This window comes from Macrosteles quadrilineatus, unplaced genomic scaffold (genome assembly GCF_028750875.1).
Source record: "Macrosteles quadrilineatus isolate MER2022 unplaced genomic scaffold, UCM_ALF_1.0 Scaffold_9__3_contigs__length_116548681, whole genome shotgun sequence".
Classification (NCBI taxonomy): Eukaryota; Metazoa; Arthropoda; class Insecta; order Hemiptera; family Cicadellidae; genus Macrosteles; species Macrosteles quadrilineatus.
In genome coordinates, this window is record NW_026542602.1 from 94,495,574 (window position 1) to 94,512,661 (window position 17,088).

The following is a 17,088-nucleotide window of genomic DNA, read 5'->3' on the forward strand; positions in this document are numbered from 1 at the left end:
CACACAAGATTTTAATCCTGAAACCTGAAATATATTTTGGATACAGCGGCCAATCAAAAAAATGTGGAATTTATATATCAAGTCATAAGAAAGTATTTGAAGTTCTCTATTAAAGGTTTTCTATAAATCTAATAGTTTCTGATATATCACTGGTGGCTCAGTTAGGCTCGCCCGATGTAGTTAAAGAAATAAATTGGGATTTGACAGTGCCTTGTTATTTATTTAAGGAATAAAACATTCATTTCACATAACAATAGTCTTTACTAAAACATGCCATTACAATAACTTACAACAACAACCCAAACAAAAATAATTTTATAATATTGAATTAATTATTGACATAACATTTTTTAATATTCCTGTATCAATGATCGCCATTTCTTATTTGGATTCAATTCACAGGCGGGTTCCAAGGACTCCCTATTTAGGGGCGTCGCCAGCAGGAGGAGAGGTGGCTGGTGTTACTGTACCTGCTGAAGGCTGTAAAATGTTAAGTGAATTAATATGGATTGCACACAACACCTTTTTTGGTATTTGTAAAATAAATATAGAGGAGTAAGCAGATTTTTCTTTTTTTCTGTTTTGGTTGAATCGTGCTGCAATACATATGCCATCACAGACTAAAGGAAATAACCTACAAAATGAAAATACGTCGTCGTTGAGAGTTCGAAAAGTACTCCTACGTCAATGGCTTGATAAATATATAGTTTTTATTTAAATAAACTAACCTGATCAAAAGTATTCAAGGCCTGAATTTACAACACAATGCCGTAAGTGTTGTAAATAAAATGAAGACTTAGTAAAATTTTACGTTTTTTAGTGCAAATGCATGGTTTTATTACGTTCTCGTATAGGAAAAATACGTTTTCCTACAGTCACCCGACAAAGTTGACTTCCTTGTACTGTTTATAGTACAGAAAGCTGCTAATTGCTACATATTTATACTTTGCCGTACGGTTTATACTTTGGCGCACATCAGGATTCCAACGAAACAATACAAAACAGCGTGGTTCTAATATGCACGTAATACGGTACGCTTGGAAATAGGTTGGCAACACTGTGAGCAGCTGATTGACTATTATAAATACGATTTAACCTGTCATTTCGTGATTATAGTTTATGTTCTCTTTTCTTAAAGATAACTTAAAGATACTACGACGAAAAACATTAAAAGGAGGATGGCATAATTAAATGAGAGTTATATAGCTGTCAGTAAAATGTTTCCCAGGGACAATAACTCTCAAGGAAATCATCTACACCAAGATAAACCAACATACTCACAAGTGTCAGCTACAATACCAATATCCACACAGTTTAAAGCAACTCCGACAACCAACAATATTTACACATTCCTTGAAAATGTGGACCACGAGGAAGAAATAAACCCCCATACAACAGGTCATTATGGATACAAACCAAAATCTCTACAAAGCCGAACCTATACAAACAGAAACCACGGCTATAAAACTACGTCACAACAAACCCCTCGACATAAAACAAGCAAACCTCCACCCTCAGCGTCCAAGGTACCAGCAAACAATCAAACACAACCAGTAACCAAGCCATCAAAGGATGATATCTTATTAACGCGCCTGGAAGATGCAAACTTTATCAGGCAAATAAGAACATGGGCGCAAAATGTTGTCACAGATTTGAACCAAAACCAAGGAGATAATAATGATAAGGCAATTGACTCTGTAACTATGTCATTCAAAAACATGTTTTTGTCTATAATAAACAATATGAACCCAAATGAATACATACAGACAGAATAGTGACTCAAAAATAAAATTCATGTACTGGAATGCCCAATCTCTGCCAGCCTAGTGGGCAGAAATAAGCCATTATATACCTAAAAATAAAATCCATATAGTTGCTGTTCAAGAAACCTGGTTCAAACCCCATCAAAGATTTAAATTACAAGGCTACACAATCATAAGAAAAGACAGGAACGACGGTTATGGAGGTGTAGCCTTTTTCATACATAACTCCCTGGACTGGGAACAAGTAGATCTTGGAAACAGTTCATCAGAAAGCATAGCAATTGTTATTAAAGTAAAGACATATGATGAAAACGATACCAAAATTTACATATACAATCACTACTTCAATCAAAGAAAAATAGATAAGAGCTTCTGGAAAAATAATGTTTTCAACTCAAACCATAATTTTTATTTAATATGTGGAGATTTCAACGCACATCACCCCATCTGGGGAAGCCACAAAACATGCTCCAGAGGAGAGCATATATTGGACTCATATTTGGATTTTAATGCGTTACTACTGAACGATGGCACACACACCACAATCAAAACTGACTGTAGACAGTCATCAGCCATAGGCCTCAGCTTCGCACCTACTAAACTCCACAACCTCATAACAGGATGGCAAGTGCAACATGACTCATGTGGGAGCAATCATTTCCCAGTACATCTGTATATAGAAATAAAAACAAGTGAGACCAAAAAAGACCCAAGAATCATAAGGGACTTCAAAAGAGCTAGGTCCAGCTACACTCTAAGTATAGAAGAATTAATTAACGAAAAACTTCAGGAACATACAGAAATAAAAATTGATGACCTCTATGAAATAATACAACAATCTGCTGACGCCACCATACCAATTAAAAAATATCTTTAAAGAGACCTGAAGGGTAAATTCAACCCCAAATGCTGGTGGACACCTGAGTGTTCTCATGCCATAGCTAAAAGAAGACTTAGTTTTGCTACTTTCAGAAAATTAATGACACCAACAACGTATACTAGTTATAGAAATCAAGCACAAGAAGCCCGGAGGGTCATACAGCAGGCTAAAGATAATGCCTGGGAAACCCTGTGCAAAAATTTAGCAAACTGTGATGCAGCTAAAGCATGGAGACTTGTTAAAAGCTTTAAAGGCACGAAAAAAAACAAGACTCATCTATTTTTGACAATGGAGAACTAGCTGAAGAATTTATAAGTTCCTTAGTACCCGATTATGTCCCAAATCTACTTGAGGTTACGTACCCTCAAATAGAAGTCACTGATTTGACAATGATAGAAAAACTTTCTGAAAAAGAGCTAAGCATAGCAATTCAGTCTAAAAAGCAAAACACCTCCCCCGGATTGGACAGCATCACGTATGAGATGATAAGAAGACTACCACAGATTGGTCAAACAACCCTACTCGAAATCTACAATACTATCTGGGAAAGCAACGGTACCAAAATACCAAAACAATGGAAACAACAGAAAATACACCCTTTGCTTAAACCTAAGAAAGAGAAATATGATGCAAACGCTTATCGACCTATCTGCCTGATATCATGTACAGCGAAGATCTTCAACACAATGATTAAAAACCGAATTGAATGGTTTGTAGAACACCATAGGATAATCCCAGATATACAATGCGGTTTCAGAAAGCGCAGAGGTTGCATGGATCATTTAATAACATTCAATACTGACATTCACTTGGCAAAGACAAGGAAGGAGGCTATAGTAGCAGCATCGATGGATCTTACCAAGGCATACGACAAAGTTGTCAACAAACTTATCAGAAAAATGTTTCTATACAAAATTCCAACAAGAATTATTTTTTATTGTCATAACTGGTTAACAAATAGAGAACTACACCTAAAATCAGACAATAGGACAATAATTAAAACAACAAGCATGGGACTTCCTCAGGGTAGCACTCTGAGTCCTCTCCTTTTTGCAATTTATGTAGCAGATATCGAAAAGTATCATAAAGCAGATACAAAAACCCTACAATATGCGGATGACATCCTGATATACACAATAGGCGCCTTAAAATAAGAAAATAAATAGCAACACCTAGAAATAATTAGAACACAGATGAAACCATTGTTGTTCGATAGTGAAAAGTATTGTGAATAACATATCAAAAGTCTCCAAAAATATCTTTGGTGGGACACCACTATATTTCCAAAATGGCGGCCAAATCCAGTAGTTTTTTGCTTTTTATTGAAATTCTGACTTTCCAGTCAATATTGGTGAAAAGTCGTCAATACATTTAATGTTCCTCCTGAAATTACCTTTAAAATGATACCAAATACATGTACCTACAACAAAAAATAAACCCTGAAGAAATAATAAAATATTTCAAATAAAAATATTTTTTATACATTAACGTAATAGTCCAAGCAAACTAAAAATAACGTACACAGGGATCGTATAAAAATTTGCAAGTAAACATTTTATTGTTTTAATTTTATTGTTGTGGTGTGCAGAGTGACATACCAAAAGTTGCAAAAAATCAGTCCACAGGAAACCCCTAAATTAAGGAAAAAATGGCGGCTTTTCCCAATATTGGACAAATTTTGCAGCAAAAGATACCACATTTTTCGAATTTTACGAATTTTTTGCACATTTTTCGAGATTTTGACTTGGAACCACGACCGATATTTTTTGGATGGTCCGTACTTAATTTCAATAGGGGACGCTTTTTGGACCGTCATCTTGGATCAGCCATATTGGATCTGCCATATTGGATATAAATATTTTTTAATGTAATTATAGTGTTGTGACACATCATTATGAACTAGATTCCCACGCTGATTTCAATGCTGAAATCAGTTTTTTAAATAGCGTTTTACGATTTTAAGATATATAAAAACGAAAATTCTCCCCCATACATTTCTTATGGACGTTTCGTACTTTGACAATTTAAAAACACATTGAAAACTACCACAGCCTAAGGTTGTACCATCAGGTTCAAGTATGGCGTTGAAATAGTTCACCAGCAGATCCAACAGATTGGGAGTGGTGTTTGACTGATGGTACATATGACTAACTTAAATAACTGTACTTATAAATAACTGTAACTGTGTAACTTGGAAATTATATTTAGATAAATATAGGATATGGCCTTTAAAAAATTTCAACAAAACGTTTTATGGTTTTATTTTGTAGTGTTGTGCAGAGTGAAAACGGGAAAAACTCGTCATAGCTATTCGTTCAAGTGTATTGACTTTTATTTTAGCTATGGATTCCTTATTGGGAGTTATTTAGAATTGGGGATAAATGTCTTTAACTAAAGACAAATTTCAAAATAACAATAATTCATTAAATAGTTCGTTGAAGGTAGGCCTACATGATTTGTTTTAAATTTGTCATGTGTCATTTAATAATCAATAAAATTAAAGCCAAACATTTACTGAGTACTTTGATACCAGAACGAACTTGTTAACATATTATCAACCCGAGATATAAATCTTTTATCAAAAACTGATAAAAAGTTCAATTTAATTTAGTGTTGGGGTTTGTACCTCGTCTATAACTAGTCTGTTTTAACTATAAATAAAACAAAATGAAAGCTAACTAAAATGAAAGCTCTTTTATCACTGAATATTTTAAGGCTAGAACGAACTGCAAGCATTAATAATACCTGGAGAAAAATAATCCAAACACATTTTCAAAGTACGATACGTCCATAAGTGATGTATAGGGTAGAGTTTTCGTTTTCATATATCTTAAGCAACGAAAAAACTTATTTAAAAACGGATTTCGGTATTGAAATTAGCGTGGAAATCTAGTTCATAATGATGTGTCACAACACTATAATTACATTAAAAAATATGTATATCCAATATGGCAGATCCAATATGGCTGATCCAAGATGGCGATCCAAAAAGCGTCCCCTATTGAAATTAAGTACGGACCATCCAATAAATATCAGTCGTGGTTCCAAGTCAATGTCTCGAAAAATGTGCAAAAAAACATGTGGTATCTTTTGCTGCAAAATTTGTCCAATATTGGGAAAAGCCGCCATTTTAGCGAATTTCCCTATAGGGAAGTAGCTATTACCGTAGGTGGCACGGTAAGACCTAGACCCGGGACCGATTTACTTTTTCATTTTGATGTCCCCAGAGGCCAAAAACACCATTTGTTCAAATTTTTATATATGTATATATATATATATATATATATATAGACTTATATATATATATATATATATATATATATATATATATACGTCCGTGAACGTGATAACTTGAGTAATTTTTGTCCGATTTTGATGAAATTTGGTTTAAAGGTGTAAAGCGGGATAAACCTGAATGAGTTCGCGAACCAGCACGATCGGACCATGGGAACGGGGCTTTACGGGGGGTTTTATGGGGTAAAAATTGGTTTTTCTCACTTTTGACCCTCAAAACACAAAATTTCCCGATTTCTCTTTAGACATTTTTAAAGAGCTTAAAAAAAAATAATTTAGTATAAAAAAGTATTTTTGTTCGATTATTAGTAACGGAGAAAATTAAAAAAATTGTAAATTTAAAATTCCCATGTTATTCTTATGGAGAATATTGTAAAATGTTGTAGTTTGCTTGTTTATGGATATATTTTGATCAAACTTGGCAAATTTATTTATTTTGTACTAAGCTATCAATATTTTACTCAAAACACACTTTATTAGTTTCCTTGTAGCAGCAAACCTAGGTACTCGTTAAACCTAATGTTATTAAAATATATTTAACTGAAAATCAAATCAGACAAATGGAAATTCGCTTAGTAGGCAGGTTTGCTGCGGCGGGGGTATTTTTCCTTAATTTAGGGGTTTTACGTGGACTAATTTTTTGCGACTTTTGGTATGTCACTTTGCACACCACAACAATAAAAATAAAACCATAAAATGTTTACTTGCAAATTTTATAGGATCCCTGTGTCTGTTTATTTTTAGTTTGCTTGGACTATTACATTAATTTATAACAAATATTTTTATTTGAAATATTTTATTATTTCTACGGGGTTTATTTTTTGTTGTAGAGGTACATGTATTTGGTATCATTTTAAAGGTAATTTCAGGAGGAACATTAAATGTATTGACGACTTTTCACCAATATTGACTGGAAAGTCAGAATTTCAATAAAAAGCAAAAAAACTACTGGATTTGGCCGCCATTTTGGAAAAATAGTGGTGTTCCACCAAAGATATTTTTGGAGACTTTTGATATGTTATTCACAATACTTTTCACTATCGAACAACAATGGTTTCATCTGTGTTCTAATTATTTCTAGGTCAAACCATATATTCAGGGGCCTAACAAGTCATACTTCAGAATTGAAAGCTCATGAGACCCTACAAATAAGCCTAAACAGCATCAACACAGAATTTGACCAACTAGGTATGCAATTCAATGCCACCAAATCAAAAATAATATATTTCACGAACAAAAGGAACCCTACCCATTACATCTACAAAATAGATAATCAAGAAATTCCCCAAGAAGATTAAGTTAAAATACTAGGAATCCTCTTTGATAGCAAACACAAATTTAAAAGACACATAGAAGTGCTAGTGGCATCATGCATGCGAGACATGGATATCATAAAGTCACTTGCATATGGCGTAAAGGGCGCACATCAAAAATTTCTCCTCAATATATATAGAGCTATAGAGCAAAGATAGACTATGGTTGCTGTTAGATGAAATCACAAAAAGGCAATCACAGGATATAGAAAAAATACAAAATGCAGCACTAAGAATATGTCTTGTTGGAGCCATAAGAACGACGCCAATTCAAGCCATGCAACGTGAAACCTTGTTAATCCCATTACACATGAGAAGGGACCAAATTAATGAAAATTTAGCACTTAAAGTAAGTAGAGATAGCTCACATCCTGCTTATTTAAGTCTACACCAATTAAGTCTTTATGTCAATCACCACAAATTTTGGGAAAAAAACACCTACAGCAGTGAACGCCCTGGAAGAGTACAATATTCACAATAGGACATCAATAAACAAGGAATACAACACCAAACACAAGTTTAGTCTCTCCAAACCAATAGAAATGACAAACATTAATGCTATACTTGAAACTGACCTAGACAAAAAAAAATACAACAAAACCGTCACAAACAAACTTGTCTTGTACCAAACAGCAATGCAGATAATAGAAGCCTATACAGATTACTCATCAATTTACAACAGATGGCTCCAAAACAAAATCGGGAGTAGGAGCTGGAAAATAGCCATCTGGAATCCTAGGAATCCATCTGGAAGGTAGCCATCCAGGCATAGGCATTAGGCTTGATAACAAAACGTCAATAGTGTCTGCAGAAATATATGCTATTCACAAAGCCTTAGAACAAATATCTCTTTTTACCGAAAAAGACAAATGGTTTATTTTCACTGACTCACAAGTAGCCATACAAAAGATTAAGAATACAATAGATGGACAGTGCAACGATCATTTAGAATTAGAGATTATAGAGCAGCTAATATCACTCAACCAGAAGACCATTGTGATGCAGTGGATACCAAGTCACATAGGATTACCTGGCAATGAAAAGGCTGATAAACTGGCCAAGACCGCAGCTAATTCAAATGAAGCTATAGACAAAGAATTCATTACACCTATGTCAGACATAAAGGTTTATATTAAACATAAATACAAGATTAAAGAATATACAGAATTTGACAACAATGTTAAAGGACAATGGTACAAAACCATTCAACCTAAAGCACCTCAAAAGCCATGGTTTTGTAGCTACAGGCTAAGCCGGGCTGACACTACACTAATTTGTAAATTAAGATTTGGCCATGTATACAATGCTATGAGACTATTCCAAATGAAAAGAACAGAACAGACTATTCCAAAAGAAACAGAAATCCAACTTTAATAATAGTCCAACAAGACATAAAAATAAAAATTGACTTTTGACTTTTAAAAAAACCCCGGGAAAATTGACTAAGGAAGTAGTGTGGCTACGTGGTTATTTTGAACCAAGCCAGCTTTTTAAAAGTGAACTAGAAGAAGAAGAAGAAGAAGAAGATACTACGACTACAATCAGCTGGTGCAGTATTTCCCATTCCGTTCAAGGCTTGGGTTTAACCTAAACCTAAAAACGTGTTGTATAGTGTTTGAAAGACTAATTATGTATATGATTTATAGTGACTGTAGGAAAATATAATGTGTAACACGAGTGCAAAAGGCCTTTGCTGCACTCAAGATCATTCCACACTCCCCTGCGGCTCATGCGTAAACATTGCTCTCGTGTGCAGCAAAGTGCCACTTTGCTCACTAGTTACACAAATAACTATTTCGTTAGGTTAACAATGATATGTTCGTAAGTAAGAATATTTCCATTGGTTTTAGCTCAATATAATACAAAAATGCTCATTTTCCTACAGTTACCTAACAATGTACATGTTCTCTCACTGATTTGAGAAAGCAAAGTGGCCAATTCGCTCATCAGTGAGACAATGTTAACATTGTCTCACTCACTCCAGATTTGCAACGTGAAGGCACGAAAAATAGTGAGCGCGTAACATGCAGACAAGGTCTTATGCGCGCAAAATACGTTAGCAGCACTGGTTGTAAATCAGCTGGTCAGCTGGTTGTATTGTTGTATCATTAAATGTAATATTAAAAGTTCACTTCTGTGTAAAAAATATGTCACGTTTCTTTACCAATTTATTTGTTTTATGGTAACTGTAGGAAAAATATAATGTGTAACTCGAGTGCAAAGTGCAATTGCCTCACTCGAGAAATTATTCCTTGAGTAAGTATTTTTCTCGAGTGAGTCAATTGCTCCCTTTGCTCACTAGTTGCACAAATAACTATTTCATCACTCCGTAACGTAAGTAAACTATTTTCGATAACAGCTGACATCAATGAAAGTAGTCGTTTCCCAAGCTGTAATTTAGGGCGAGGGAAAATCGATCAGCTGATTTTCCCTCGCTCTAAATTTACTTTTCCTACAGTCACCCGACAAAGTTGGCTTCCTTGTACTGTTTATAGTACAGAAAGCTGCTAATTGCTGCATATTTATACTTTGCCGTACGGTTTATACTTTGTCGTACGGTTTATACTTTGCCGCACATCAGGATTCCAACAAAACAACACAAAACAGCGTGGTTCTATTATGCACGTAATCCGTGTACGCTTGGAAATAGGTTGGCAACACTTAAAGATAATAATACTATGAGCAGCTGATTGACTATCATAACTACGATTTAACCTGTAATTTCGTGTTTATAGTTTCGGTATTTCTGAACTTTCTGGACTTTTCTTTTAATCGTTTTTAAAACATTCCTACGATCTTAATAAACAAGAAAATACCTTTAAAGCATTTTTTTAGGCGCGGAAACCACTTCAAATTACAAAAACATACGGAACTATATTCTCAAAACGAGGAGCACATTTCTTGCCGAGGAAAAATAGCGGAGTGATACGGACCGCGGGTACTACTTTCTCTAGGGCACCATTTGTGTTGCCAGCTGAACCTAAAAACGTGTTGTATAGTGTTTGAAAGACTAATTATTTATATGCTTTATAGTGACTGTAGGAAAAATATAATGTGTAACACGAGTGAAAAAGGCCTTTGCTGCACTCGAGATCATTCCGCACTCGCCTGCGGCTCGTGCGTAAACATTGCTCTCGTGTGCAGCAAAGTGTCACTTTCACCACTAGTTACACAAATAACTATTTCCTCGCTCTCAATTAGTTCTCCATTTACTCACAACGTACACTAGTGTTTTGTTACGGTTTAATTTAATGATTTAAATCAGCTGTATGTACAGTATTGTTAAAAGTTGTTTTTTGTTTTATTTCACTGATTAATCCAAATTTATTGAAAAAATACGTATGTTGCCTTTAGAATATTTTATTTTATTTTTATGTTTTAAAAATTAATCGAAAATATACGTAGGTTTCCTTTCAGAAGATTTTATTTTATTTTGATATTTAATCAAATTGATTGAGAAATAAATTAGTTGTAATATTACTGAGGTCTACTATTCCGTGTTTGTGTATTTTTGCGTCGTGATAAAAAGTATCGTTCATAACTCTTACCAAAAGTTATTATCCGGCACTTGCTCCGAAGTGTTGACGTACCAGTGAAACCTTGCAATATTGTTTTTAACTTAAATATCATCGTAACCAATAAACCTATATCTGGGAAACGGTTAGCAACTTACTAATAAGTACTAATAAGTAATAATCTTCTATATATATAAAAGGCAAAGCCCTCACTGACTCACTGACTGACTGACTCACTCATCACTAATTCTCCCACTTCCCATTTACCTAGGAGGCTGAAATTCGGTACACCGATTCTTTGGGCATTACCTAGGAAAACTAAGTAGTTTTTATTCTGATCGGGCCTCCGGGCTCCGCCCCAGTGGCTCTGGAGTTTCCCATGTTAACCTTATGATTTTTCATATTTAAAATGAATTAATGAATCTTAACAGCTGTTTCAATTAAACAATTTGGTTCTGTTTTGTGATGTTCAATAGCATTAAAGTTACAAGGATTACCAACAGGGTGCAGCACTATTATTTTTTTTAATTTATGACAACAGCTAATTTGCAACCAAAAGGTGAGTGAGCGTAGCGAACGAACTTCAACCTGTAGGCGAGTTAGCGTAGCGAACGAGCTAACCTGAAGGCAAGTGAGCGCAGCAAACGAGCTCCAACCTAAAGGTGAGTGATCGTAGCGAACGAACTTCAACCAGGACGTATAATTGAGCCATGCGAATACTTATGAAGTTTAACGGGGCAAAGCCCGCGGGTACAGCTAGTTGCCATATAATTGCCAAATAATTAATTGTCATATGATTTTTTGCGCAGAAAACATTTTTCATTCATAAATCAGTTAGTTCTGAGATTTATCGCCAAGATAACTAAGGTAGTCTTCATTCAAATTCCACCGAAAAACGGTTTCAACTAGTTGAATGTCGAAGAGTTTGAAAGCCAGACACCCGAGCCTTTGGGGCTAGTTGCACTTGAAGTATGAAAAGAAAATATATATGTTGATGTATTGTTATTTTTGTGAAGGTTCAGTGTAGAGGATGTTTACTATCTAGGTGAGTGGCATGTGGCATTTCTTGTAAAGAAATAGCTAACACTTTCAGGACTAACCGGTTTAAACGTACCAGTAACTTCTGTGAGTAGTAAGTAAAATATTGGTACTGAGACCGTTCCTCTCGCGCCAAAGTTACGCTAATTTACTCGGCTTACAACACATCTGACTTACCAGGTTATTTATCAGTTTTTAGTTTTTATACATATTTAAAACATACGTTAATACAGGCAAGCTAGATACCAATAAAGTTTTACATGTTGGATCAAATCATAGATCCAACATGTTGTTAATCATTTTTAAAGGTCAAATCACAAATAAATACCCCCGCCGTAGCAAACATGCCGACTAAGCGAATTTCCATTTGTCTGCATTGATTATCATTAAATATATTTAAATAAATAAGGTTTAACGAGTAGGCCTACCTAGGTTTGCTGCTACAAGGAAACTAATAAAGTGTGTTTTTTAGTCAAATACTAATAGCTTAGTGTAAAATAAATTAATTTGCCAAGTTTGATCAAAATATATCCATAAACAAGCAAACTACAACATTTTACAATATTCTCCATAAGAATAACATGGGAATTTTAAATTTACAATTTTTTAAATTTTCTCCGTTACCAATAACCGAACAAAAATACTTTGATATACTAAATTATTTGTTTTTTAAGCTCTTTAAAAAGGTCTAAAGAGAAATTGGGAAATTTTGTGTTTTGAGGGTCAAAAGTGAGAAAAACCAATTTTTACCCCATAAAACCGCGTTCCCATGGTCCGATCATGCTGGTTTGCGAACTCATTCAAGTTTATCCCGCTTTACACCTTTAAACTAAATTTCATCAAAATCGGACAAAAATTACTCAAGTTATCGCGTTCACGGACACACATATATATATAAATCTATATATATATATACAGTATATATATATACATATATAAAAATTTGAACCAATGGTGTTTTTGGCCTCTGGGGACATCAAAATGAAAAATTAAATCCGTCCCGGGCCTAGGTCTTACCATGCCACCTACGGTAATAGCTACTTCCCTATAGGGAAATTTGCTAAAAATGCAATGATGTTGAAACTCATCAACATTCCATGGTTTTTAGGTCTAAAATTAAACATTATTACAGTAAAATGCCCATATCGATATCAGTGAGTTATAAATCTAGATTCAACATCGAGTTTAATTTCAAAATGATGAAAACAACGAATGAGTAAAGTAATTATAAAGAAAATTAACTTACGAGTGGTACGGTTAGTGACTATTAATCTATATATTTATCTTGTAAGTTCATATTTACCTTTGATAATCTTCCAAATCCATAATGTTCAAACACTGCTGAATGATCGTACTGAAACATTTGTTCGACTTTAAAAACAAAACTGATACTAAACACGTGCGTACCGTCCATTACCTTTGCTCTATTTTGAAATATTTTATTATTTATTAACCTGTACTTCCTTTATACATACTTTTTATAATACTTTTAAAGGATACATTATAGAGGTGTTTACTCAAGTCTTATCAAATATGCTTTGATAATATATTTAAGTTTTTTCGTAGAAAGAAGTTTATAAAATAAGTTCAAAAAAGCAAAAGAAGGTAGAAAACAGGTCGTGGAAGGTATAAAAAGGGAGTTGTGAGGCACTACAGCAATGAAAAACATATTTAATTTATTGTATATTTACTAATTTGATACTCTGAAATATTATATTACGTTACTAGTCCTGAAAATAAGTGTTTACACACATGAGTCCGGTACACACATTTTGGACGAGTGACGTACGATAGTTTACGCCATACTACTAAATCCGTACAAATCGTTATATATTTCCACCAACTAAAGGACTAAAAATCACTAGTCATAACCTCTAAGAGGGGTTATGTTTTGTTTATAACCACTCACTGCCTCCTAAATACAGTATAATCAGCTGATTGGTGTCCGGTAAAACTCATTATAGCACAGTAGTACGCAATGAAACCCCATTTGAATAAGCTGGCGGCAAACAGATGTTTTCTAAACTAAAACATTGCGTAGGAAGTTCGTCAAAATAATGTAGTGTGGCGTAAATTATTTGCCAGTCACTTGTTCCCACGGTATCGAAAGGCCGTATTCAATACTAAATCTGCACGTTTCTTACGTCATAGATAAAACATACTCCCATGATAACGACATGGTTTCTGAGAAACTGCAAACAGACTGAGTTAGCAGTTCATACAGTATTGGCACTTTCCCGTTCTTTTGTTTTTTTTTTCATAACGGGTATGATTTTAAATTATATTTTATTTATTGTACATTAAATTTTACGACAAATATTCCTCAACATAGAAAAGGTCCCTTGAAAATATTTAAGATTTCTTGATGCTAACATCTGCCATATACTTTACGACGTATACCATTAACTGTCTTAGCAGTTTTTCAACAATTTTCAACAACTAATCTCAAATCTTTGACAACGTTTCTAATAGCATACTTAAAATACTCGGTAGAATGCACGTAATCTAAAAAAGTTATCCTATGTCGAATAATAGATTACATTACTTGTCATTTTTGAAAGGACGATACACGTTAAAAACTTCCTAAATATCTTATTGAGGATGACCCGACTTTTCTCACCTCTGGTGACGTAGGAAAACTAATAGAACTTATCCATTATTGGTTCTGGAAATGTGTAGTCGGTTTTAACCCTCCACTTGAAGACACTGACACAACCTTATTTGCGTTTTTCCAGCTTTACTTATTTTAGAACTATTAATTGCAAAATCTATGATTACCGTTTAGAACTATTTATTGCAAAATCTATGATTACCGTGTTTTCAGTGCCGCTGGTTGTTGTGGCCTTATCGCCAGCCTTTCCACTGTTTTCCGTTGTTGTGGCCTTATCGCCAGTCTTTCCACTGTTTTCGGTTGTTGTGACCTCAGCCTTTCCATCATTTTCCGTCCCAGCAGAATTTCCGCCTGGTCCCTCAGCTGCGTCTGGTCCCTCAGCTGCGACTGTTCCCATCCAGTAGATGACTAATGCAATTGCCAGGTAGCTCTTCATGATGGTTTGTCTGGAAAATGTGCGGCGTTGAATTAAAAAATAGTTTATTGCGTATTAGAAAGTAATTTTGTTTGGTACTGTTGGTAATATGTTGGAATATAATCTATTCAAATCTACTTTTTGTCGAAAGAATATTAAAATAGCCATTGGTCTATGACTTTTTTCGGATGTTACTAATTATTGTTATTGGTGGGGTTCTCTCGTAAAAGAATAAATACAGAGTAGTCTAAAGAAACATGTATAATTTTTTTTTACAGTATAATACACCAACAAAACGCAAACGCGGGTAACTGCAAACGCTTATGCAACTGTTGATTTGAAATTCCTATGTAATTCTTATTGAGAATAAACTGTTGTAGTTTGCTTGCTTAGGGATATAATTTGATTAAATTTGTTTATTTCATACATAGTTACTATTAAGATTAATTTTCAATTAAAAAAACGCATTCTTTATTACATTCCCTGTAGCAGCAAACCTAATTACACATTCATATTAATGTTTATTTATTTATTTTACTTTCATTCCAGATACAAGCAATCAATATCAATATCAATACAAGCAATAAATAAATAAATCAATAAAAGGAAATACAGTAAAACACATTTTGAGGGTTGAACAGAGCAAGCAAAACTCTATAAGTTGACATACACATTGATTAATAATTATAATAAAAATTCTAAATATTTCAATCCATCTAATGCATACATCTTTAGTTAAATACTAGCTGAACCCGGCAGACGTTGTCTTGCCTTTGACTATTTATAATCCCGCGGGCTTTGCCCCGTTTACCTTCTTAATTTTCAAGATGATCTCGTTCGCATGGCTCAATCACGTCCTGGTTGAAGTTTGTTCGCTACGCTCACTCACCTTTAGGTTGGAGCTCGTTCGCTACGCTCACCCACCTTTAGGTTGGAGCTCGTTCGCTGCGCTCACTTGCCTTCAGGTTAGCTCGTTCGCTACGCTCACTTGCCTTCAGGTTAGCTCGTTCGCTACGCTAACTCGCCTCCAGGTTGAAGTTCGTTCGCTACGCTCACTCACCTTTTGGTTGCAAATTAGCTGTTGTCATAAACGTAAAAGAAATAATAGTGCTGCACCCTGTTGGTAATCCTTGAAACTTTAATGCTATTGAACATCATAGAACAGAACCAACTTGTTTAATTGAATCAGCTGTTAAGATTCATTCATTCCATTTCTCATAAGGTTAACATGGGAAACTCCAGAGCCACTGGGGCGGAGCCGTTTGGGCGGATCACGAAATTGATGGTGTATAAACCTATTCCATGACATTCTACACGTATGTACCAAGTTTCGTGGCAATCGGTTCAGCGGTGTCTGAGTTTATCACTGCCAAACAAACAAACAAACAAATATATATACAAACATCCTCTTTTATACTTATAGATGAGATTGATGCAGTGGTATTTTTTATAATATTTGTGGCTGTTACAACTTAAGTGTTATTTTTTAAATTAAAGGTGATTGCTATACATTAAATACCCGATTTGTATCACCATGGGTGTTCTGAAATACTGTATTACAGTAAGGCAAAGCACTATATCACTACTAGAATGATGACTTTGGCAAAGTAAAATATAAAAATAAATGATACGACTACTTTTGTAGAATGTTCGTAGGATTATGTTTTTGTTAGTATAGCTTGTGTGCTACTACCATTTTACAATATAAGCTATGTGAACATATTTATACTTCAAAATATACAAAAAGGATACCGTCATACATCTTATCTAAGAAATATTTTAACTAAGCAAATTGGTGTTTTCTAAAATCCTACCTGTTAGTAACGAATGATGTGTACGGAGCAGAATTTTACGCTGTATATATATTAGGTATATGACTCATGACAGCTGGTAAGCTACCACCTGTTATGCGTCATAAACCTAATTGCTGTGTTTTTTAACAAATTTTTAACATCAGGTAACATTAAATATGGCCGATTGGTGAGCTTAGTCATAGATAGTTGTAACTCGAACAATTTCAAAAAAAGTTTCACGGCAATAATTTTTCAATTTCACAAAAATGTTTTCATGTTTCAGAAAATAAAAGTTTTCTCGTCACAAATATCTATCAGCTTCTACGAATATAATGATAAAAGATATCGGTCTCCAATCAACCGGCTATAGCGTTCTGTGAAACCTGTTAAGTAGTAAATAAAATGATTTTGTTATGGTGTATAGGTTTAGATTATTGCCTTTAAGCGTTTTTCATTTTTCACGATG

The 17,088-nt window shown here is 34.3% G+C and overlaps 1 protein-coding gene across 1 annotated transcript; it reads right to left on the minus strand.

Annotated features, from left to right (window-relative positions):
* Positions 1-241: 241 nt before the first annotated feature.
* LOC129004095 (uncharacterized) lies at positions 242-16,739 on the minus strand. The gene is made up of 4 exons (XM_054432488.1): positions 16,644-16,739; positions 14,617-14,860; positions 13,107-13,157; positions 242-480 (listed from the first exon to the last, which is right to left on the minus strand). Exons 2-4 carry the CDS (start codon positions 14,848-14,850, stop codon positions 421-423), a joined length of 345 nt encoding a protein of 114 aa, XP_054288463.1. The 5' UTR covers positions 14,851-14,860; positions 16,644-16,739; the 3' UTR covers positions 242-420.
* Positions 16,740-17,088: the final 349 nt, after the last annotated feature.

Excerpts from the sequence above, each read along its gene's own strand:
- LOC129004095 (XM_054432488.1), bottom strand. The coding sequence starts at position 14,850 with ATGAAGAGCTACCTGGCAATTGCATTAGTCATCTACTGGATGGGAACA. Across the intron at positions 13,158-14,616 it reads CCAGCGGCACTGAAAACACG|TACGATCATTCAGCAGTGTT; the intron begins GTAATCATAGAT and ends CAAATGTTTCAG. Across the intron at positions 481-13,106 it reads GATTTGGAAGATTATCAAAG|CCTTCAGCAGGTACAGTAAC; the intron begins GTAAATATGAAC and ends AACATTTTACAG.